This window comes from Drosophila albomicans, chromosome 2R, assembly GCF_009650485.2.
Source record: "Drosophila albomicans strain 15112-1751.03 chromosome 2R, ASM965048v2, whole genome shotgun sequence".
Taxonomy (NCBI): domain Eukaryota; kingdom Metazoa; phylum Arthropoda; class Insecta; order Diptera; family Drosophilidae; genus Drosophila; species Drosophila albomicans.
In genome coordinates, this window is record NC_047631.2 from 23,886,702 (window position 1) to 23,909,483 (window position 22,782).

The 22,782-nt window shown below is 39.5% G+C and overlaps 5 protein-coding genes and 1 long non-coding RNA gene across 6 annotated transcripts; 3 read left to right on the forward strand and 3 right to left on the reverse strand.

Annotated features, from left to right (window-relative positions):
• Positions 1-397: 397 nt before the first annotated feature.
• Positions 398-1,859, reverse strand: LOC117576181 (protein amalgam). Its single transcript, XM_034260770.2, has one exon. The coding sequence runs from the start codon at positions 1,736-1,738 to the stop codon at positions 746-748; it is 993 nt and encodes a 330-aa protein (XP_034116661.1). The 5' UTR covers positions 1,739-1,859; the 3' UTR covers positions 398-745.
• A 3,111-nt stretch (positions 1,860-4,970) lies between these two features.
• Positions 4,971-8,642, forward strand: LOC117576002 (homeotic protein bicoid). The gene is made up of 4 exons (XM_034260506.2): positions 4,971-5,306; positions 5,369-5,444; positions 5,754-6,805; positions 7,461-8,642. Exons 1-4 carry the CDS (start codon positions 5,151-5,153, stop codon positions 7,764-7,766), a joined length of 1,590 nt encoding a protein of 529 aa, XP_034116397.1. The 5' UTR covers positions 4,971-5,150; the 3' UTR covers positions 7,767-8,642.
• A 1,577-nt stretch (positions 8,643-10,219) lies between these two features.
• LOC127565827 (uncharacterized) lies at positions 10,220-11,412 on the reverse strand. Its single transcript, XR_007955221.1, has 3 exons — positions 11,290-11,412; positions 10,789-11,220; positions 10,220-10,717 (listed from the first exon to the last, which is right to left on the reverse strand). It is a non-coding gene; the product is annotated as an uncharacterized LOC127565827 (long non-coding RNA).
• On the forward strand, positions 11,184-12,358 carry LOC117574565 (protein zerknuellt). The gene is made up of 2 exons (XM_034258437.1): positions 11,184-11,264; positions 11,331-12,358. The coding sequence occupies exons 1-2, from the start codon at positions 11,184-11,186 to the stop codon at positions 12,321-12,323; spliced, it is 1,074 nt and encodes a 357-aa protein (XP_034114328.1). The 3' UTR covers positions 12,324-12,358.
• A 5,794-nt stretch (positions 12,359-18,152) lies between these two features.
• LOC117574374 (tetratricopeptide repeat protein 12) lies at positions 18,153-18,994 on the forward strand. Its single transcript, XM_052006577.1, has 4 exons — positions 18,153-18,256; positions 18,316-18,516; positions 18,570-18,692; positions 18,764-18,994. The coding sequence occupies exons 1-4, from the start codon at positions 18,153-18,155 to the stop codon at positions 18,978-18,980; spliced, it is 645 nt and encodes a 214-aa protein (XP_051862537.1). The 3' UTR covers positions 18,981-18,994.
• A 2,807-nt stretch (positions 18,995-21,801) lies between these two features.
• LOC117574375 (protein zerknuellt 2) lies at positions 21,802-22,650 on the reverse strand. Its single transcript, XM_034258209.1, has one exon. The coding sequence runs from the start codon at positions 22,648-22,650 to the stop codon at positions 21,802-21,804; it is 849 nt and encodes a 282-aa protein (XP_034114100.1).
• Between the last annotated feature and the right edge of the window lie 132 nt (positions 22,651-22,782).

The window sequence follows — 22,782 nt, forward strand, 5'->3', positions numbered from 1 at the left end:
TTAAAATATAATAGTCAATGGTCATTTTAATATGTTGAAGTGTATTCTAGACCTCTCTGTAAAATATTGTTTCAAATCAAAGCAATTTTTAAACAAACATTAATATCTGTTATAATCATTTCAAAATACATATATAATAGAATTCAATTGCATTACGGGTCTTCTCTAAACTATGTTTGTTAAAAAATATCAAAATAATTTCAAAGTAAATATTGACTTTAGATATACAGCAATCTAAGAACATAAGAATTCATTGAACTGCATTATTGAAGGGCTTATCTTACCTTTTCCTTTTTTCGGGCTCTTCCTTATCTCCCGTGTAAATATTCTGGAAGAAACCACCAACAACACTCGCAACTTATCAGATATATAAGACAAATTATAAGACTGTATAAGACTTGTGTATATAGTATGTTTATTCATGTATAGATGGATGGTTGGGAAGGGGGGCAGGAAACACGACTGCTATACATGCAAGGCAGTTGGATAGCGAGTTCTTAAGGCACAAGAATTGCGGGAATGGGAGTGAGAGAGGGAGATTGATATAAACTCGTGAATCGTGGGTTAATTGAATTGAATGAATCATTAATAATAAGAAGAACTACAGACCGAGACCGCAGCCAAAGTGGACACAATCCCCGGCCAGACAATTGCCGAAAAAATTAAAGTATTCAAGTCTTTTGCTTTTTTAGTTTACTTTGTGTGTTTTTGTGTGTGTGTAAGTGTGGGAACATCTGAGGTCCGACTACGACGACGAGGGCACCGGGATGACGGGCTGGAAGAGATGCAGCCGTGCGTCGGCGTGTCCCAACTTGTTGGTCGCATTGCAATAGTAGTCACCAAAGTCCTCCTCCGAGACGCTATCGATGCGCAACACCGACGTCGTCACCTCCAGCGGCGAAGCCGTGTTCAAGATGCTGTGCCGACGATTCGACTCCAACTGCACTCCATTCCTGAACCACACAACAGTTGGTGCCGGGAATCCTTGAACGGTGCACTCCAGATCCGCGGTATGCGACAACATCTGCGCCACCTTGGGACGACTGACGGCAATCTGGGGACGGAACTCGACCTCCACACGCACCAGACGCTTATCGGGCTGTCCCTCGCCATTCTGGGCAATGCAATAGTAGCCACCGCGATCCAGACGATGCACAGTCTTGATGCGCAACGTTGGCTCATTCAACAGATGTCCACCCGCCGGCATTATGGCATTGTCTACACGTGCCCAGGAGATTGTGGGTGTGGGAAAACCATCGGCATGACAGCTCACCTCCAGTGTTTGACCCTCGGTCACCAGTTGGGTTTGTGGCGTTGAGCCCGCGATCGATGGCGGTGTCTTGATCAGCAGCTTGAGACTCTTCTTCACCGTGCCAGAGGCGGAAACAATCACTTGGCATTCATAGGTGCCCATGTCGCTGGCCTCGATCTTGGCAATGCGAAAGCCGTAGACTCCACTGTCCTTTTCGGTATTCTCCTGCACGCTGACATTATAGCGCTGATCGCGTAGACTGAGAATATTGCGCATGGTCAAAGTCACGGAGCTGGGTTCGGTTTTCACCCAACTAACACTGAGTTGTCCCACGTGCTCCACGGTGCAGTTGAATTCAACACTGTCGCCCACGCTGGCCACCACATCCTGGCTGATGTGACTGATAACGGGCGCAGTGGCCGTTGTAGCTGCAACTGCAATTGAGATCCACAATAGCCACAATAGATAATGCTGACACTTTGTCATGCTTGCTGCTGATAACTTTTTTCACTTTGCGAGTAACACGAGTTCGAGTTCGAGTTCAATGCGCCTACAAAATTTGCTTGTGTGCGTTTCACGTTCGCCACACGACTGAGATGAGCATCGGCTCTGCGAACTCTGAGCTGCGCTCAAAACGAAGACATTTCGCGTCGTCTTCGGCAACGACTTCGGCATCGGCGTCGGCTGCGACGTTGACTTTGACCGATCGGTTTTTTGTTTTCTGCTTTCTGCTTTGCTTATCTGCTGCTGCGACAGACAAACACCGAAAACATAGCGAGCTCTCGATCATATCTCTCCTTTGTATTTGTCGCTCTTCTTAGTTTATTTGTTCTCCTTGTTGTTGTTGTTGTTCTTGTCTCGCGGCTCACTTATCAATGACTGCACTCTTCGCCTTCAATTGATTTGTTTTGCTCGACGACTTCCCCCACATGCGTCGACTGCGACGTCGACGGCAACTGCGACTAAGGCGAATGGCCGTTACAAAAACAGAAAACGCGGGCAAAACGCCTCGAAGAAGAGTCGCGACTCGCGAGCAACTGCACAAAACTGACGCCACAATTTAAATTTGTGACGCCATTTGCCCCTTAAACGTTTAGAAGTTCGTGGAAAGGTAATGCACGCATACACTCTCACGTACTCACACACACGCTTACACATACATAAGCGAATACACACGTATACAAGATGATTTATGACATGGCGCAGGGAACAAAGGACGCGACTACAACGAACAACAACAATAATGATGCCGTCTGCTGGAAAGACCTTTCGCCTGTGGAAATGCCAATGCCAGGTCGCGATCCTGCACGGCCACCATAATATGAGTATGTGTGTGTGTATGCTGCATGCCATCTCTTTCGCACAGCAACAGCAACCATCGTTATTAAGCAGAGGCGCGTGCGTGAAACCAGAAAACGGGGGGTGGAAAATCTCGCAACTGTTGAAAACTTCACTTTCTCAGTGCTTTGGACTTGCAACTTTGGAGCAACTTTAATGTTTTGAAAATAAATCTGTAATTTAAATTTCAAAATTTAACTGCAGATTATTTTAAATTAAAATAATTGAATAATTTTTGCTAATTAAAAAGAATTCTAGAATTATTAGTAACACAATAATTTTAATGGAAAATATATTCAAAAAGTAGGGAAACACTATCAAGATATAATTTAATTTGAAAATAATTGCAGATATGTTATAATGAGCGAATGAATAATAGTACTGTTAAATTATTTATAGTAACACATTAGCATAGAAATATTAAAAAACAACAAATACAATAATGAAACAAATATATAGCCATAAAATACTTCGAAATTAACACTATGGATAAATTAAATTGTTATTTTCTATAGTTTGAAATTAATATGGGAAAATCACTTGTTAATGTAATAAAAGCTTATAAATTGGAATCTCGGAATCTCCCAGAAATTGGAATTCAAGTTTTTCAACTGAATCATTTCTCTTATCATATAGTCATGCATTTCATTGGATTGTTTGGTTTCTTTTACCTTTTTTATTTGCTAGAAAATTGAATTTTTCAGAAACTAGAATTCGAATTCTAATTTCCGCACGTCTGATGTTATTTGTACTGTGCATTTGTGTTCTAATCTACACTAAATAAAATTGTTTACCTAAAAATATGCTAACTACAATTCTTCTTTTAATTTCCACCTTTTAAGTGATAGAATCTTCGGTTTCTTGTGGCTTTCCAATGGTTTTTCCTGCTCGACGCACTCAAATAGAAATAACGATGGGTGATGTGAGATATTTTACAAGAACAAAAAGCGAGTCTAATGCCACAGTCAGAAAATTAAATCAGACCTTAAAACGTGACTGTGACTTCTGTCCAAATGCGAAGGCGGAATCGGACATGAACACGGAGTCGGAGTCGGAGGGAGGAACAAAGAGGGAGTCGGAGCTGGGAAAGAGACACAGTCGGAGGCTGTGGCAGTCAGCAGATGAAAGTGCATCCTTTATAGAGCAGAGTAAAGGAGAGAAGAGCGAACGAGGAGTGCACATTTGAATCAGATAATTGTAAATTGTGTAAAATAATAAATTTCAAGTTAACTATCTGTGGACCGCATAGGGCGCTTCTATTCTAGCATTCCTGCCTCGCTCGCTCTCTCTCTATCTCACTCTCTACTGTCTCTTTCTGTGTGCCCCGCTGTTCCCCGCTTGAATCCTTTGGCTACAACAGATGCAGACAGTCCAAATGCAGTCAGAGTTTGTGGTCGTATTCGTGGCTTTTATCCCAGCAGCAGTTGCAGTTGCAGTTCAACATTTGGCTCATCATCGATGCTCCTTTCGGATGCGGGTCTTTTGCACACACACACTCACACACATATACATATACCAGTTATATATGTGTATATATTCATGCATGCATCCATATCCTTCCAATAGCTGCGAGCTGAGACTGTGTTCACGTTCCCGTTCACGTTCACGAGAGCTCAAGCGGATCTGAAACAGAAAATGTCAAAATTTGTAATTTATTACCCGAATCCTGTTTCTGTCAGTGACTCTTTCGGGGCGGGGGGTTGCCCATAGTCCTTTGTCACACACTGCGTGTGAATTTGTGGCCCAGTGTGCTAGTATGCGCGTGTGTGCGATTGTGAGTGTATGTGTGTGTGTCTCCCTTTGGTATGTGCAAATGTTTTGTTTGTTTTTTTGGCTCGCTGCCTGACTGTGAACTGTGAATTGACTTTTGCTGCCAGTTGGCAGAACTACGACACCAACAGTAAGTAAACTGCAAACAGCTCCCATATCTAAAGTCAACACAACATTGATCTGTTACATATTCGGTAAACGGTATTAGCACAATTCACACTGTTCCATAAATTAAGATGCTTAAGTGCAAAGCTTGCAAATTGTGTTAGCTGCAACCCAATTTTAAGTTTTCTCCAAAATATGGTAAAACACTTAAATACTTATGCACATTTATTACGAATTTATATAAAATATAACTAGACAAATAAGAAACAATTCAAATATGCGCGCCACCTGCTTGCGCCATCTGCCGTCTACCAGCACAACTAGTTTTACAGCACACACTTGGCCCAGCGCTGTTGTGTAAAAGCGACACCTAGCGGCGTACGCTTATCATGTGCGACGTTGCCACATGCACGCATTTAATTGTTTCCGTCACGCTATCTGGCCACTCTTTTACACATTCTGTTTTGAATCGTGCTTCGTTGGGCAAGATATAACGGCGTTTCTCGGACGCGATGCAAAAACGAAAGAAAAATGTGGGAATAATAAATTAAATGTGTTGTTGCAAATGTAACCGGTTACAATATCAATTGCATCGACAAAGTGTCAATTTTTTTTGTTTCTTAAGTGCAACGTGCGAACAATACGAAAGAAAGAAACACAATCAAGGTGGAGTTAATTGCGGAAAATGGCGCAACCGCCGCCGGATCAGAATTTCTATCATCACACACTGCCCCCGCATGCGCATCCACACTCACACGCCCATCCGCACTCACATACGCACGCACACACACAGCATCCACAGCTGCAGTTGCCGCCACAGTTCCGCAATCCCTTCGACTTAGTAAGTGTACAAGCAAACAATAACAACAACAGAATCAATAACAACAACACTCCCTCCTCAAGCTGTTCGATGAACGCACGGGCGCCATCAACTATAACTATATACGTCCCTATCTGCCCAACCAAATGCCCAAGCCAGGCAAGTAAATGCGTATGCGTAGAGTAGAATACAGTGAAAACTCGTCCCTTTCGAGCGTTCAAGATTGCTTGGAAGTCTGGGATTATTTACTGTCTGGGATTTTTTTGCTTACAGTAGAGTGTCGATGATTGCACACACATTTTTAAACAATAAATGTAGTAGACAAACTGATAAAAAGCATATTACGATTTACTTACAATCTTATACAATTATGTTCTTGGATGTGCCATAAGAAGTAGTTGCAAATATCGACATTTTACTGTATTTGTATTCAATATTAATAACAAATCTATTCCCATACCACATCAGATGAGCTGTCCGACTCTCTGGTGATGCGACGGCCTCGACGCACTCGGACCACATTCACCAGCTCCCAGATCGCGGAGCTAGAGCAGCACTTTCTGCAGGGACGCTATCTTACCGCTCCCCGCTTGGCGGATTTGTCGGCCAAATTGGCTTTGGGCACTGCCCAAGTTAAGATCTGGTTCAAGAATCGCCGACGCCGCCATAAAATACAGACAGATCAACACAAGGATCAATCATACGATGGCATGCCGCTATCGCCATCGCTGCCCAATGCTGGCGCCCACAAAGGCGGCTCCGATGCGGACCCGCCGAGTTTGCAGGCATTGAGCCTTGGCTCTGCCACGTCCAATGCTTTGACGCCCTCGCCCACACCATCGACGCCAACGCCGCATCTTGTGGAGCACTACAGTGAATCCTTCAATGCGTACTATAACTACAACAATTGCCAGCCACAGCAACGTAATGTGCATGTCCAATACTCAGCATCAACTGCATCGGCATCGAGTGTGGATCGATCTCAGTTCTTTCCCCAGCAACATGGCAATCCACATGTGCAACAACAGCAGCAGCTTCATCAGCAACAGCAGCTACATCAACATCATGTCATGAACCAGCAACAACAACAGCAGCAGCAACAGCAGCAATATCATCATTTTGACTTTCAACAAAAGAATGGCAACGGCTGTCCGGTGCCACTGTTGAAAGGCGACAACGAGGCCGACTACAATTTCAATGGCTCGTATTATATGCGCTCGTCGGCGCTGCCATTGAACGGCGTCCAGTCTGGCAGCTTGCCAGCCGGCGAGGCTGTAGCTGCTGCTGCTGTCGCTGCGTCTGCGCTCTCGCCCGGCTCCGAGGTCTATGAGCCATTAACACCAAAGAATGACGAAAGTTCTAGTCTATGTGGCGGTGCTCCTGGTGGCAGTGGTGGCGACGCAAGCGGTACCGGCAGCGGTAGCGGCAGCGTTGGCGTCCCCTGTCCCACGGCTGCCGGCGCCGAAGACGACACCGACGACATGGACGATGGATCGACTAAAAAGACGACGACGCTACAGGTGAGTAAATGTTATATGATATGTGAGTGACCTTAAAAGCAAAGTCAGTTAAGCCAAGCTATTATGCACCTTTGTGTCTTTTTATAATTATTTTTTCTAAAGAAGCACAAGTTCCTACGCTTTCAAAAAGAAAGTCTAAAAGTCCGATATAGTAGATATACATTTAATAATCGAATATGGTTTTAGAAAGTTAATGTGACATATTATTAATCACAAACTTTATTTTTATGCTATAATATGCTTCAATAACCATTAAACTTCATTTCACAAGTATGAAATGTTGTGTGAATTTCAGCGACAAATAACAAATATTCATTAATATATCATTTTATTCTTCGTATTACAATATTTTTGACAATTTTCTTTCATGAACGATTCACACCACGAATTATAGTAAAGCTATTTATTAAACCACATATTTCTATACTCTTTAAGGATGATACATTTTTTGATAACACTTTATATGGTATCCAATCGCTATGATATAGTTTAGTTTGAATCCTATACCTTAATCAGCGATTTGTATCAAAGGCGTTTGTTATAGTTGAGTGATCCAATAGAAGACAGCGTATAAATGTATTATTAGCAACAAATTAACATATTTATCATAACAACTTGCTCTTTTCCTAAAATTCTTGTTCTTTTTATTCAACAGAACTTGGAGTCGCAGAAGAGTGACATTGCCGATGAAGACAAATCGTGTGATGACGACAGCGATGTTCTGGGCTCAGGAATACTTGCTGTGGCACGTGGCATCGGATGTGGCAGCAATGGGCGTAGCGCTTTTGGCAAATTCGGAAACCGTTCTCCGCAATCGCCACCGTTGGCGCCTGCGAACAGCCCGATGGATTCAATGAGTGATTCGAGTCAATATCAATGCACGATGGATACGATAATGCAAGCGTATAATCCACATCGTAATGCCTCTGGCAATACGCAGTTCGCCTACTGCTTCAATTAGGCTTGGACACAGATCGGTCTATAAATAGAAATTAATATGCAATTGTATAAATAGAATATCAATGTTTTGTGTCGTTTCTAGTCTTAAGTGGTTCGTTATTTCCTGATTGTACAAAAACTCAAAAATTGTAGATATCTACTCGTAGTAGCCCTTAGTATTTTAAGTAATTTTATATTCTTTTTAATGATTTTACAATGTTAACTTAAGTCGTTGCTGCAGACTTCAATGCATTTTGTAACGATTATGTACAGAAACCTCATGTTGAATACGTTCGCTTTGTTCTCAACACTGACTGACTGGATATTGCCTAAAAGCCCATCAATGCCCACTTAGTCACTGTCGAGACAAATATGGGCTTTAGTGAATGTATTCCATATGAAGTTTCTTAATATAATTCCCATTTTAAATGCAATACTCTTTACATAACTCGATCGAATTGGCATAGCCTAAAAACTAGGCTGATCAAAATGAAAAATGTTTCTCTTCCTGATAATTGCACATCAAGTTGCTATTATCAGTCGAAGATTGAACTTTTAAACAATAATATTTATCAGAATATTGTTATACTAAGCTATGCCATGGTTTCATATGGCATTTTAACATTTCTTGCGCAAGAATTGTTTAAAAATTGCATTTAATAACGTGAAATCAACTCGATTCGGTTATGCAAAAAGTTTTATATTTAACTAGTGGAATTTTAATTTCTTACCTTGTTTGAAATGCATTGAACTCTGTTAAAGTAAATGTTTGCAATGGTGCACCTTTAAAATTAAGTATTGATCTGTTTAATATAGTCTATTTGAGAATATACAATTTTTATATATTGAGCAAAATTGTTCCCAAAGATTTAAATATTTCATTAAAGGATTAAACAAACCACAAAGTCGGTGTACTTTTTAATTTGATGACTATTTTAGATTAAAAATTTGGTAATTGTATTTAATTGAGTTCAAATATTTTTGACAATTTAGAAAGCTTAAAAAATGTCTTATTAGGAATTATAACTAAGCATGTATTTTAAGTTTTAAGTTATTTATTCTACTTAATACTCTATTCTATACTAAAATTGGTATGTTAAGGATATGCTAGGATTCAAATATAAAGCGTTTCATATATGTATGTAAATATGGTATGTAGGCAAATTGCGGAACGGCGATGAACGGAAAACGTAGCTGGTTTTTCCGAAAATCTTATGAATTTAAAAAGGAAAAAGGAGACTAGTGGAAACGAAAATATGCTTTATGATCGACAGGCACATGTGAGTAATAAAATCCGATCCGCGAATTTTCTGCGAAAAGCGCGTAATAAAATGTTGCACTTAATTCCCGGTGAAGCCACCAGGTGCCTATGTATTCTACCTGTGATCTGAACTATTTAGGTAGGCTGATCTACCCAATTCCTGACCGGGTGTCTTCTGTCTCTAGTTATGGCTGCCTCCGAGAGGCGCCGCGGATGTACGAAGCAGGCAACTTGTTGCTTCACTTTTCTTTGATATAAAATGTGGAAAATCCAACATTTGCATGAACGAATGAAATGTGGGTTTCTCCCAAATTCACAATTTTATTGACTCGTTTCCTAAAGGAACTAAGTAAACATATTGTAATGACATGTTTATAGTTGGATGAACTTTGAAGGGGGGCGCGATAAGTTACTTACAATTCATGGCAAATGTGTGAAGTTTTATATACATTTTAAAGTAATATAATATATAATATTTTATTTTTAATTTAATTAAAATTAATTAAAAATATTATTCATTACCTCAACAATATTTTGTTAATTTGGGTTAACACAAATATGCCAAATCAGTTTAGTTTAAATGTCGTTACTCATTTTCATACTAGTGCAAAGAACTGAATTTGATTAAATATGACTAATTGACAAAATAGGTTTTATAGATCAATCTTTATCAAAATATTTAAAACATAATACTAACTAAGTCAAACTTTTAAGGAGTTCTTAAGTACTCTTTTGAAACTTTCAATAATATTTTGAAACAGGTTCCTATATCATGATATATTAAAATATCTTGATATATTAAAATATTTTTATATGAACCTTTAATAACATTTTCAAACAAAATTAAAATCTTGATATATTAAAATATCTTTATTTAACCCATTATAACAGCTTCAAATAATTTCCGAAAAATATCAAACATTTTATCACTGTAAAATTGAAATATCTTCACTTAAAATCGTTAGTATACAGCTCTTATATTTTATAATTACATATTGAAATATTAAATGATATCTTTAACAGTTTCGCATTATTAGATATCTGTGATAGAGAAAGTTCTTATAAATATTTTTATTAAATTAACATATGTAGTGTTAATATGTATGTTATATGTATCTTTAGAGACTCATAGAAACAGTGGAAACGAAATCTTTTCTTTTCAGATAGAATTCGAAAAGAAAACATTTAGACAACTACTAATAAAAGTGCTATACAAAAGTGCATACATGGCTATTTTATTTGCCTAACTAATGCACTTAAACGCTTATGAGTAAGATCCTGAGATCATAAGCTGCGTCTGTAGAAACTGTACGGGATTCATGCGTTATGACTTTGTCTTTGTTCTGGCAATTTTTAGTAAATTCCGCGAAGTACCAAATCCGATAGCGCCAGTAATAAAATTTTGCGAGCTCTGTCGAATTTGCAGGTGTGGTGAGCTGGGCGCCGGCGCAGCACAAGAAGACAAGGATAGCAAGCAAATGAGAGTGAGAGAGGGAGATAAAGGAGGAAGACAGTCGTCTTGGTTGTCGTTGCATTGTGTGTCTGTCACACAAATAAAGTCATAAACTGTTAAATCAAGCATAAAACCCTCGAAATATCCTTTTTCGCAGTGTTTCGCGTTCCATGCATTATGGATGTCCTTGGAATAGAACTCACTTTCCTTGCTGCCGATGTCGCTGCCTCTGTCGCTGTCTTTGTCGCTGCCACAGGTGCTACAAGTTGGACAACACAAACAGATCATCATCAGTTATGGACAGCCGTCTGTCTAAGTCTATATGCATACCTATAGTTCAACTATACAGCGAGTCCTGCGACAGGACTCACGTAATGTAAAAATCCTCGCCTAGCCGGATTTCGATCAAAACAAGCCTCTAGATTGCCCCTGCCATGGACTTGGCTAGTCGTCGCGGTGCCAGACGTAAACGAAGCGTCAGCGAAAGAGACGGAAACACTCAGACAGAGGGAGATAGACATAGAGACAGAGACAGACGTCGTCATCGTCCATCGTCGATCGTCGGATTTATGGCAGCGTGCGCGAGTTTAGGCAAATTTCGGTGTACGGATTTTTGGCAAGCCTGCCGACTGACTGATTTGCCTACCTAGCCGACTATATATTGCAGTGGTGCTGGCCGAAAGGACATCACTATTGATTTGGACACGTCAAGAGCAACACACGAGATGTCATCCGTCATGCATTACTATCCAGTGCACCAGCCTAAGATGAACGCTTTCCCAGCGCCCGTGGTTAAGTACAGCGATGTAAGTAAAACATTTAAATACATACCGCTCGATGGTTAACTAACTTTACTCTACTATACTCCATAGTTAATCTACAACCATCATCACAGTGCACCACAATCCTTGCCACAATCCCAGCCACCGTTGCCAGTTACCACACTGCCCACCTATCAGCATTCGATGGCGCCCACTGTGCTGCCCATGTCCATTGCTGAACAGCCTGGCCAGCAGCTGTCCTCCGACGAGAATATGCCACTGCAGCCAGCCCAGGAGCAGCGTGTCAAGTTGAAGCGTTCCCGCACCGCATTCACTAGCGTCCAGCTGGTGGAGCTGGAGCACGAGTTCAAGACTAACATGTATCTGTATAGGACACGTCGCATTGAGATTGCTCAGCGACTGTCGCTGTGTGAGCGTCAGGTGAAGATCTGGTTCCAGAATCGACGCATGAAGTTCAAGAAGGACATTCAAGGACACCGTCAACGCGATGCCAAACCCAATGCAAAGTTGACACAGCCACAAACCGAACAAAGTGCTCATCGCGGCATCGTGCAGCGTCTGATGTCCTATTCCCAGGATCCGACTGCAGAGAAACGTTCAGCACCAGCAGCAGCAGCAGCAACAACTGTTGCTCCCACTCAATCGAATGCTACTCCAATGCCAGTGACAATGCCAATGGCTAATCCAAATTACTATGGCCAGCTGAACCCAAAACCGAAGCCACAAACTGTGCCCAACAGCTCTGCGGATCTCAGTGAAATACTGGAACATCTCGCCCAGACAACGACAGCTCCAACGAGCAACGCTTTGCCAGCGGGCAACGCTTCTTCCGGACACTATTCATACAATGTGGATCTGGTGCTGCAGAGCATCAAGCAGGAGCTGGAGGAAGCTGCTCAGGCCTGGTCCAAGTCCAACTCAGCTGGTCTCAATACTCAGACCACACATTCTAATGAGCAGAGTGTCATGCATCCCAGCTCATCAATTTCGATGAATCTACAGTGGGGCGAACCCGTGGCCAAGTCCAGAAAACTGAGCGTTTCTCACATGAATCCTTGCTCGGCCTTTGACTATCACAATTGATTTGAATTTCTTATTTTTTTTTACATTTTTTTTATGCCAACCGTATGTGTGTGTGTGTGTAGATTTAAGCTATAGATCCTAAGTAATCGTCCCTGGTATAAGAAATATTCCCAAGCCGACGTAAAAGGCAGCCCCAACTCAGTGAAACAATCAAACAAGAAAAGCTCTTAACTCTCAATGTTCCTACTACTTAGTAACGCATACCCAATCTTTAGAATAATTCCTATATATAAACTTTTATATAAATAAAGCAAATATTGCCATAACAAAAATTAAACAATTAATCTTATCATTCGCATTTTTGTTAGTTGTAACTTCCTAAAGATATACTACAAGATTCTCATTCTACAAAAAAATAATATTGTTCTAAATAAGTAATACAATTTACTTTATCTACTTCACAATCTTTTAGATAACTTTACCCCAAAAATTGTTGGTATCAATAAAGCAAATACTTCCCCAAAAAACAATGTACAGATAAATTAGTTTTTCGAATTCTTGTGAGTAGAGTAATTACTCATAAAATATATTAGGATGTGCTTTAATGTCTGTCTTTTTTCCCCTCTTTTAAGTAATTTCATTAATTCAATTTTTGAATGTAGAACAAGATTTTTGCATGAAGGGGTGAAACCCCTTTACTACCTTAAATGAGAAATTTCCCTTTGTAACTCATACCCCATGGAATGTGTATTTTGTATACGTTTGATATTAAATGCATCAACCGCAACAACAAGGTATCCATCATGGCCGATGTCAAACTGAAATGAGCCAAGAAAAAGAGTTCATTTTTGTGGCATACTTAAGCCACTCGCCCCAGTTGGCTGCGTTTTCACTTTTGCATTTAATGTGCTGCTTGCGGCTTGAGGGTCAAGTCGAGGAATTCGATGTTGCTAAAGTCAAATGCCGGTTTGGCCCAAGTGACCAGCTATTAATGCGAGAAAAGTGTCAACCGCATTTGCCAGGAACAGTCCGAGTCCCTGGTCCAGTGGTCATCTTGGAAATGCCAAGCGATAGAGAGAGAGAGAGAGGAGTATGGGAAGTGCTCGACGATTTGATTTATGGATATTTAACCGCACACATTACTTGTACTCGTGTTGTTTGGGACACTTGTTTTGGGCGGCGGCTGGACGACGTCTTTGCCCGAACTTGCCCCCAAGGAATGTGAAGCAGAACAAGCACAGAGCAAGAGAGAAAGAGAGGGTGAGAGAGTGAGAGACAGGGACAAGGACAGGGGCATACACATGCCGCAAAACACATTTAGTTACTCCGGCTTGAAGTGACTTTTGGGTTAGGGTTAGCTCTGGTGTGTCAAATTGCTTCCCCTGGGAGGAAATTGTCGGTGCGGAAATAGTGCCCAAGAAGCTGTGTGCTGTGTGCTGTGAGTGGAAAAGGGGAAAAGGGGCAAATCGGGGGGTGGCACCTTGGCATTTTCATGCGCATTGTTGACATTTCCGAGCATGTGTCAGACTGCGTTTTGCGGTGTAGTCGTAGCCGCGGGCGGGCCAAGTCCTTGACATCACATGTCCTGCGCGATGTCGCTGCCATAATGAATATAGATGTGATTTCGGCTTCAAAGGAAAAGGCGTTGCAAGTGTGGGTGTGGCTAATCGTCTGGCAATAAACGTAGCTAATCAAAGGCGCATAAAAAATCAGTGAAAGACTGGGTTGCAATTACGCCAAAATGCCATTGTAATAAACATGTCCAACAGATTGTTTCAATTGTTGTTGCTTCTTTATGTACAGAATACTAACAAAATATACAGCTCAATCATTTCGCAGCACTCGCGATATTGTTGCTGCCATTGCGCCATCGTCAGTCTGCTGATGACATTGGCAAACGCCAACTTCCTTTCTTGGCCTGGTCATAACAATAAATTCCCAACCGCACAGCACTCTTGCCTCCCCCTCCGCCCCTTTTCTTATGTTTGCAGAAGCGACACAACCAAATGGTTTCTTGTTAATTAAATTAAATATTCACTTGCCTCTTTCTCTGCTCCAGTTCTGGGGCAGAAGGTACTCGCTTTTTGTCGGCCCAAAACACAGCAACCGCGACATTTTCTAATTAGATTGAATCTATAATTTTTATGGCTAATCGCATTGCGCGTTTTGCATTTGCACTGAATTTTGAATTTGCGGCTTTCCACGACTTTTCACAGCTTTCACGTCTCTCTGGCCAATTATTTTCGAAGCATTGCGAAGAATTAACAAATCTGCGGGAAATGCGTTTTCTGTGCAAATGAAACGAGTTCTTCAGCAACTCGCTTCCATAATAAATTAATTGAGTTGGTTTTCTTGGACCGGCCAAATGAATTTTACTCAAGATTACCATAGTTATCTTCTACGATATTTGCTTCGCCTATAATATGCTATCGTTAGACGCAGCTGCCGAGTTGAATAGTTATTCATTTGTGATGGAATATAATCAAAATAAAAAGTTGTAAAATTTGCTTGATATAATGTACACTAAAAATGTAAAATACAGTCCAAGTAATTTAAGTTCTTTAGTATGATTTTGAGTTGAGATTTTTTGGAAAAGTAATAAAATCAAAATTAGTATTTTCAGTTTTGTATCTCTTTATATATATTTTGATTTTAGTTTTATTATTTTTTATTTTTTATTTATTTGGTTGCGATCAGATAAATATTGTAGAAGTTATTTACGAAGTACTTTTATATGGGGAAACATGGCGGGTCTTAGTAGATTGGCTGACAATCTGGTATATTTTGCAGTCTATGGTATATTTTGATTGTATTACTCTAACAATATACCAAAAAATGGGAAGCTCTCTCTCTTAGGGATGCACTTTCTTTGCTGTTTTTATTCATTTGGTTTACTTTATTGTATTTTTTATTTTATTTCATTTATAGATTATATTAATATTAATCCTAGTTTCCAACCCAGTCTTTTCTGATGATAAGTGATTTGGAATTAGACCTACATTACTGAATTTCAATCGCATACCATTCTAGACTGGTTCACTTGACAATGGGTTCAGTGCTCGCTGTGCATAATTTGCGATGTGTGTGTGGTTGGTTAGTCGGTGGGCAGGGGAATGAAATATTTCCGAATTTTTAGCACGTTTAAACGTTATGACATTTCACAGACGTGTTAGTCCCTCAACGCCGCCAATATGGCAACACCTGTCGTATAAACAGGCCAAATGTGTGCCCCCTTTGTCCCCACCTCCTTTTCCTCCTCCAACAGCCTGGCAGAAAAAAAAGTTTTTTTTTCAGCTCACCAAAAATTGCACGTGGCAAAATATTGGAATGCGAGTGTGTGTTGGTGTGTGTGCGTTGGTGTGTATCCTTATGTAGTACACGAAAGCATGGTTAAGGTGGCTTTGCCCTGCTGTTGTTTGCCGCACAACAAAAATAGTGAACCAAGTGCCAAGGTAGACATTCCTGTCGGAGAGTCCTGCTCCGGCTGTTGTTTTGTATTCCGCAGCGGATTTTGTGCAAAATAAGCGCGTGAAAAAAATCACTTTAACGTTTGAATGCCAATTGAGGGCTAGGCAAAAAAGAAATGAAGCAAGGAAGGGGAAGCACAACTGTTTTAGTCCTTGTGAATGCCCTGGGCAAGTACAGAAGATGCTTTGCCACACATATCCACATCTTTTTGGGAGCAATACAAACGCATTATTGTTGTGCTTGAATCATGGCACAAAGCCGTGAGGCTGTTGGAAGCATCTGTTGCTGTTTTGCTGTTGCTGTTGCCGTTGCCCAACTCTTCATATCTTGGGCCAGAAACAATGTGCGACACAATTTGAATATTTGATTATGGCAGAGCTAACCTGATTGTTTCTTATACCAGATCATATTGACATCTAATTTATAGCTAATCGATGGAATCATTAGATGAGAGTATCTATGAAAAAACACAGGATAAATCTGGGTGAAATTCTATACTCAATTTATGAAGAACATTTGTTAACATTTCCACAACAAGAAAATGTTTAAAGTGAAAACTTTGTTGGTCTTTTAGTCTATAAACTACATACTCATGTGTTTTTAATGATATCTGCTTTAGTTTAGTATTTTGATTGTATTCTGTTAGTATTTATTTTTTTACTACAAGTATCTCTAAATCATTTCCATCACACAACTATGTATCTCATATCATATCTTTAATTTGTTATACTTCTTTATAGCGGAAGGGGTAAACAGCCCTTTTCCTTATATCAGCAGGCTGCAACATCTGCAACACGCCGCGTTTGCTGACCTCCCAAAAAGGATATGCTTGGAACGGACGCTGAATGGATGGTCTTGGGATATTTATGGGCCAATGGCTGGTATATTTTTCATGATGTAAAACCCGCAATTAAATTACATGAAATCCATTTGTAACAATTACTCCGAATGGCAATCTATGCTGATGACGCCGGAACGCTCGTCATATGGGACGGGCACAACAGGAGCAAGGAGTGACGGGGGAAGCAGCAGCAGCGGCAGCAGCAGAAGTGGAGGGAATGCTTCACCTAAGCGTAATTCATATAAAAATGCGATGCGTCATGTGAGCAATTTGGTGTCGCTGTTCAGAGAAGAGGAGAGAGGTAGACAGAGAGAGAGCGAGAGTGAGAGGAAGGAGTGTGTTATGGTGCCACAACCAGTTCACCGGCTCGCTTTGAGCTGCAATTATTTATTCCTGCATGTTGTTGCCTCTCTTTTGCGAACGGAACGGAACGTAGCAACCAACTTGCCACACAGCCACACAGCCACACTCAATGTTGCAACGAGCTGGCATTTGGCTGGCCTGGCGCTTAAGCATGTCCATGTCCGGCTGGGCGGTAAACGCTCTACAGTCGAAGTCATTGCTGTGTGTGTGTGCTCCTAAATGTAATGTGCACACGAGACACACATCCGCCGCCAGCTCCACACTCTCACACACACACACACACACACACTCAGGGCAGGAGCAGGTAATGTCTGACGACATGCACACAACCAGCTCCAAAGCAATGCACTGCACTCTCTTTTCTGTTTTAAGTGCAGTTGGGTTCGGTCGGGCCTTTGGCTTTGGCGCTCAGATTGCGGCTCTATTATTAGATGCCATTATGTTTTATAGTCTATAATTGATCCTCTGAGCTTAGCATGCATACCATATATGCATTTCTTTATCTTACAAATTGTATGAGATTAAATGAAAAGTAATGTGGACACATTGTAGATTCACGTAAACGATTCGCCACATATGAGCAAAAAAAAAGTTTCAAATAAGCGTAATCTCAGTTTATTTACTATATTCATAATACTTATACTTATACATGATTATTTTGGGAGAAATTTCTTTCTGTATTCCATTAACATTCAATGCTTTAGTATTTGTTCGGATTTTTATAATACATATATTTTTTTATTTGTCTTTTGAAATAATCATTGTGGAAAATAATTTAGAGCTCATGCTTAACTTTTATGACATCATCTGAGCTAATCTCGGAATTTCAACGTTCATGAATTTGTATTATAGAATAATAATTTGAATTACTTTTTATAAAATTTGTATGAAATAAAACAACATAATTTAAAGGCAAACGAACTTTTTTTGTCTTTTGAAATAATCTTTGTAGAAAATAATGTTGAGCTCATGCTTAACTTTTGTGACATCATCTGAGCTAATCTCGGAATTTCAATATTCATGAATTTGTATTATACAATAATAATTTTAATAAAACAAAATAATTTAAGTGCAAACAAACTTTATCTGTTGCTTAGCAATTCGTAAATATGTTTGAGGTTGCTCTAGGTTACCAATAAATAATAGTTGCCAGACATAAACAAACAGTTGAAAATAAACAGAATTCTTTTCAGTAAAAAAGTAAACTTCGAAACAAGATGTATTCCCTGCAGCATCCGCAAATTGATGAGAGTTTTCTCCAGTTGAACTCCAAAGTCGAAGAAGTCACAACATTATTGCGCAGCATGATAAAACCAAGCGAGTAAATAAACAAACAACTTGAGCGAAAAGTGTGCGTTTAATAATAGTTTATTATTTCAGAGAAGAAGTCGAAGCAGCAACACTAAAAAAGGAGACAACAGCTGGCGGTGTTACAGATGATAATTTTATGGTTACAAAGCGACCAAGCGACACTTCTATCAACAACGATCGCTTCACCTTCATGCGTCAAGTGGAAGTGGATCAGGACGAACGATCCAAGGCGCGTCTGGAACGGGAACGTGTGGCACAGAATTTCCGCAAGTATGTTGTGCAATATTTCAAATTTATTTAAAGTGTAATCATTACAATTTTAGACTGGGTAACGCTAATTATCGACAGGAAAAGTACGAGAATGCCATTGCGATGTACAGTGAGGCTATTGAAAATATCAAAGATAGTCCAGTTTTATATATAAATCGTGCGCTCTGCTTTATCAAGTAATACTTATTCTATATGGAAAGCTACATATTTTATAATATTTAATTTGTTATCAATTTTTTGCAAACAGATTGGGAAATTTTAAGCGTGCCATAATTGACTGTGATTTTGTTTTAAATAAACTAGACGAGAAGAATTTGCGATCGTGGCTTTATCGCGCCATGGCTTACAAGAGTCTCAACGATGAGGCCAATTACGAGAACTGTATTAAGTATGTGCGGAAATATCACTCGAAGCAAATGGAATTTATCGATACGTTCATTGAAAAAATGAAGGCCGCCCTTTGATTTGATGTGCTGAAAAAATTCGAAATAAACAGAATTCAATTTATTATCGAATGTTAGTTTTCTTGCATTTTCAGAATATAAGTTAGTTAATCTAATGAATGTCATAATGCACAGAAATATTTAAATTGCAAGTTTAATTGAGATGTAAATTGAACTCTTCACAACTTTCTGTAAATAAACACTATCATTGCCTTTTGTAATAAATATTGAATTTTATTAGACAAGCAACGCTTTTAGTTTTCGTTCTCACCGCAAAAGTGAGAATGCCGCATCCACTTTATTTTAACGCATTTTTTATAATAATCTCGGGTACATCTAGGACGAATATTCATAGCACAAAAGCAAGAAAATACACAAATTAATATGAATAACAACACAGCGACGCGACAATTCATCTTGATTGATTGTACTAAGTGACTGAATGAAAGCGTATGTCGATCGCAGCTTATAAAGATTTACTCATAATCGCATTGAATATTGCTTGTGCTGACTTAATGTTAGGTCCACTGACCTACTCTTAATCAGCTCGTAGCACTCATTTAAATAGAATCTGAAGATCAAGTGCGTAGAAAAAAAGACAGTGTTTTTTTTTTATTATAACTTTGTGCCGGCAGAGGTGGCATCGGAGGCATCTACGACCCTATAAAGTATATATATTCTTGATCTGTGTCAATAGCCGAGACGATCTAGGCATGTCTGTCTGTCCGTATGAAACACTGGATATCAGAGACTATAAGAGATAGAGTTCAAATTCGACAGCATTTGTTATGTTTGCACGCAGATCAAGTTTGTTTCAAATTTCAAATCGTCCCCGCAAATCAACCAAAATTTTGGTTGCGATCAGATAAAAATTGTGGAAGTTATTAAAGAAATACTACTTGTATGGGCATAAACACCTACTTAGTAGGAGTCTTAGTTGCCGTCTATGGTATATTTTGATTGTGGTACTACATATACTGCATATAACATTTGATATATTTTAGTATGTTTGTAGTATTTTTGGTATATTTTGAGAATAATACAGCAATATGTTGCGTTTATTCAAAATAGGTGGCGGGTATCTCACAGTCGAGCATACTCGACTGTAGCTTTAATTATTTATTGAAATCTTAGTACGCGCTATTCATGAATAATATTAGAAATATTCTCTCTAGTTCCTACTTTGTACTGTATCAACAAATCCATTGATAATGTTAAGTCCGCTGACCGACATTGAATCAAAATATTTTAATATTTATAGTGAGTCATTAAAAGTTTATAGAAAATTTTAAGAGTAAATTGAAACTGAAACCCAAGTGTGTAGAAAAAAAGACAAACTGAAGAGTGTTGTTTACATATGACAGCAGGAATTTCATGTTGATGTCGAGACTGTCAGAGGCTGAAGGCAGTACTATCAGCAGTACTCGCATACGAGTATAACTCTTTCGATTCTAATGCCATTCAATCGAAGCACTCCGCATCCCCCTTGGCCCGGGGTGTGTGCCAACCCCGTTGAAGGCAAACAATTCGATGGCGGTAATCAATCTTCCTCCACTCTGTGCGAGCTGACAGCTTCGTGGTGTAGAGTCAAATTGCGATCTTTGTTTGTCCCGGTCTCAGTGTCGGTGTCGGTGCTGCTGGCTTCCAACACCCACTCAGCTGTAGCAGAGAATGGAAATGGGGTTGCCTGTTCCTGTTCCATTTATGCGTGTCAAAGGTTGCGTCGAAGGGCGACAGATTGAAGCGAGGCGGCAGAGATGGTGGCAGAGGCAGCGGCAGGCGACACAAATGTTGTACTTGTCACGGTTGTTGCGGTAGTTGCATCTTTTGCTTTGACTTTTGCAACAATGTGTGTGTGTGTACGTGTGTGTGGCAAGCAAGCACATATTTTGGGGTCCCAATCACACATGACTGAAATTCTCGATAAATATGTTCTCCAAATGAGTCAAATAATTTCTTTTTTTTCTTAATTTATTTCTCTAGTCATTAATCCTTTTAGATAAAACATAATTAACACACATTACTATTTGGTATTAGTGATTTAGCAATAATCTTACTTACATTAATCACAATAATTGAATGTTTTGTTTCAATTGTATTCGCGAATCATGCCCACACATCATATATCACTTTCTAAATAGGTGCAGTTAAAATCGCATTAATTGATAGATGACATTAAATAAGTAATTCATTTATAGAAATATATATTAATGTTGGTATTTCATTTCATTGTTTCTCAATCAATTGAATAGAATATATATTTTCAAACTGAAATGAATATTTTAAGAATTTCCAAATTTATCTCATTCCTCACACAACAAACATCCTTGGCTTACTCAATACATCTTCACGCAATTCGCTTCTAACTTTTCTAATCAATATGTGTGGCGGCATAGGGAAAGTTTGTCGATAATGAAATGCAATGCATTAATGTTATTGGAATAATAAAACTAATATGTAATACAGCAGCTGCTGATGAAATATTGTCCACAAAACAATCTGCGTCAAACACAAAACACACTCAGTGTATCAACTTGTAAATGTCCTTGTCCGTGCACCCGTGTCTGTGTTCCTTGTTAGATGAGAAAAATTTCAATATGTCGAAATGACTTTATGATGTGATGACACCAATTTATCCAAGTTATTTGAAAGCAGCCGACAGAGAAGAGGGAAAACTGACAAGAACGGAAATCAACGAAAGTGTTTTTTTTAGATAATTAAACAGGCCTTTCTTTAAGTATTTTCTTTTTGTATTTTATTTTTATATGAATTTTTAACTAAATCTAAATATGTATATAATTTTATATTTAAAAAAAAAACTTAAATTAAATTAACAATTATCTTATGCGTCTAATAAATGTTGTAGGAAATCAAAGTCAACGTCATGAGTTTCAAACGAATCGTAAGAAGGGGAAGTGGATGAGGAAGTGGATGTTGATGTAGATGGAGAAGTGGTCAAGGAGTTACTTGAATCCCAGCCAAAATGTTCATCTAATAGTGTATCGGGATTGACTGTTAAATTATCGATGTAATCATATGGCTGTTCATTCATTATTGCACTCCATGGATCTGTGTCCATATAATTTGACTGCCATGTAAAATCTGGAAGTGGATTTGACAGATGACTTTCAACAGTTTCAGGATATTCGCAGAACTGTTGTTGCTGTTGCTGCTGAGGTTGTTGTTCCAATAGTGTTGCATCAAAGTACTGTTGTGGCAAATCGTAGTTCGTTGGCACTTGTTCCGTGTTTACGTATTGTAAAAGTCGCTCCACAATCAACTCGTGATCAGTGAGAGGTTCCTCCACTTGCGGTTCAGGGGGTGTTGGAGTACTTTTGGCACGCACTATCAAACCTTTGGGTTGGAGTTGTCTGTGCGCATGTTTCTTGGACTTCATGCGACGATTCTGGAACCAAACCTTCACTTGCCTCTCCGTTAGCTCGAGTCGCTGAGCAATCTCGATTCTTCGGGTCCTGGCCAAATATTTATTCTCATTGAACTCTCGCTCCAATTCCAGTAGTTGATGACTCGAAAACGCTGTGCGAGGACGCTTACACTTGGCACCACCAAGCTGATTGTTGTTCGATTGTTGCGTGTCGCTTGAAGTTAATAGCTCTTCTAGTCTATAGCCACTGTCTCCATTGCTGACCACCACGTAAGAGAAATTGATGTTTTCGTAATTGCTGCACATTTTGTTGAGTAATATTTTGGCTTCTGCACCGTGACACATTTGTTTTTTAACTAGATGCAAGTGCGTGCTGTCAGTTTACTTTTATACCTCGCAGGTAAACATATCCGCGAATCCGCCAAACTCTTTGTTACC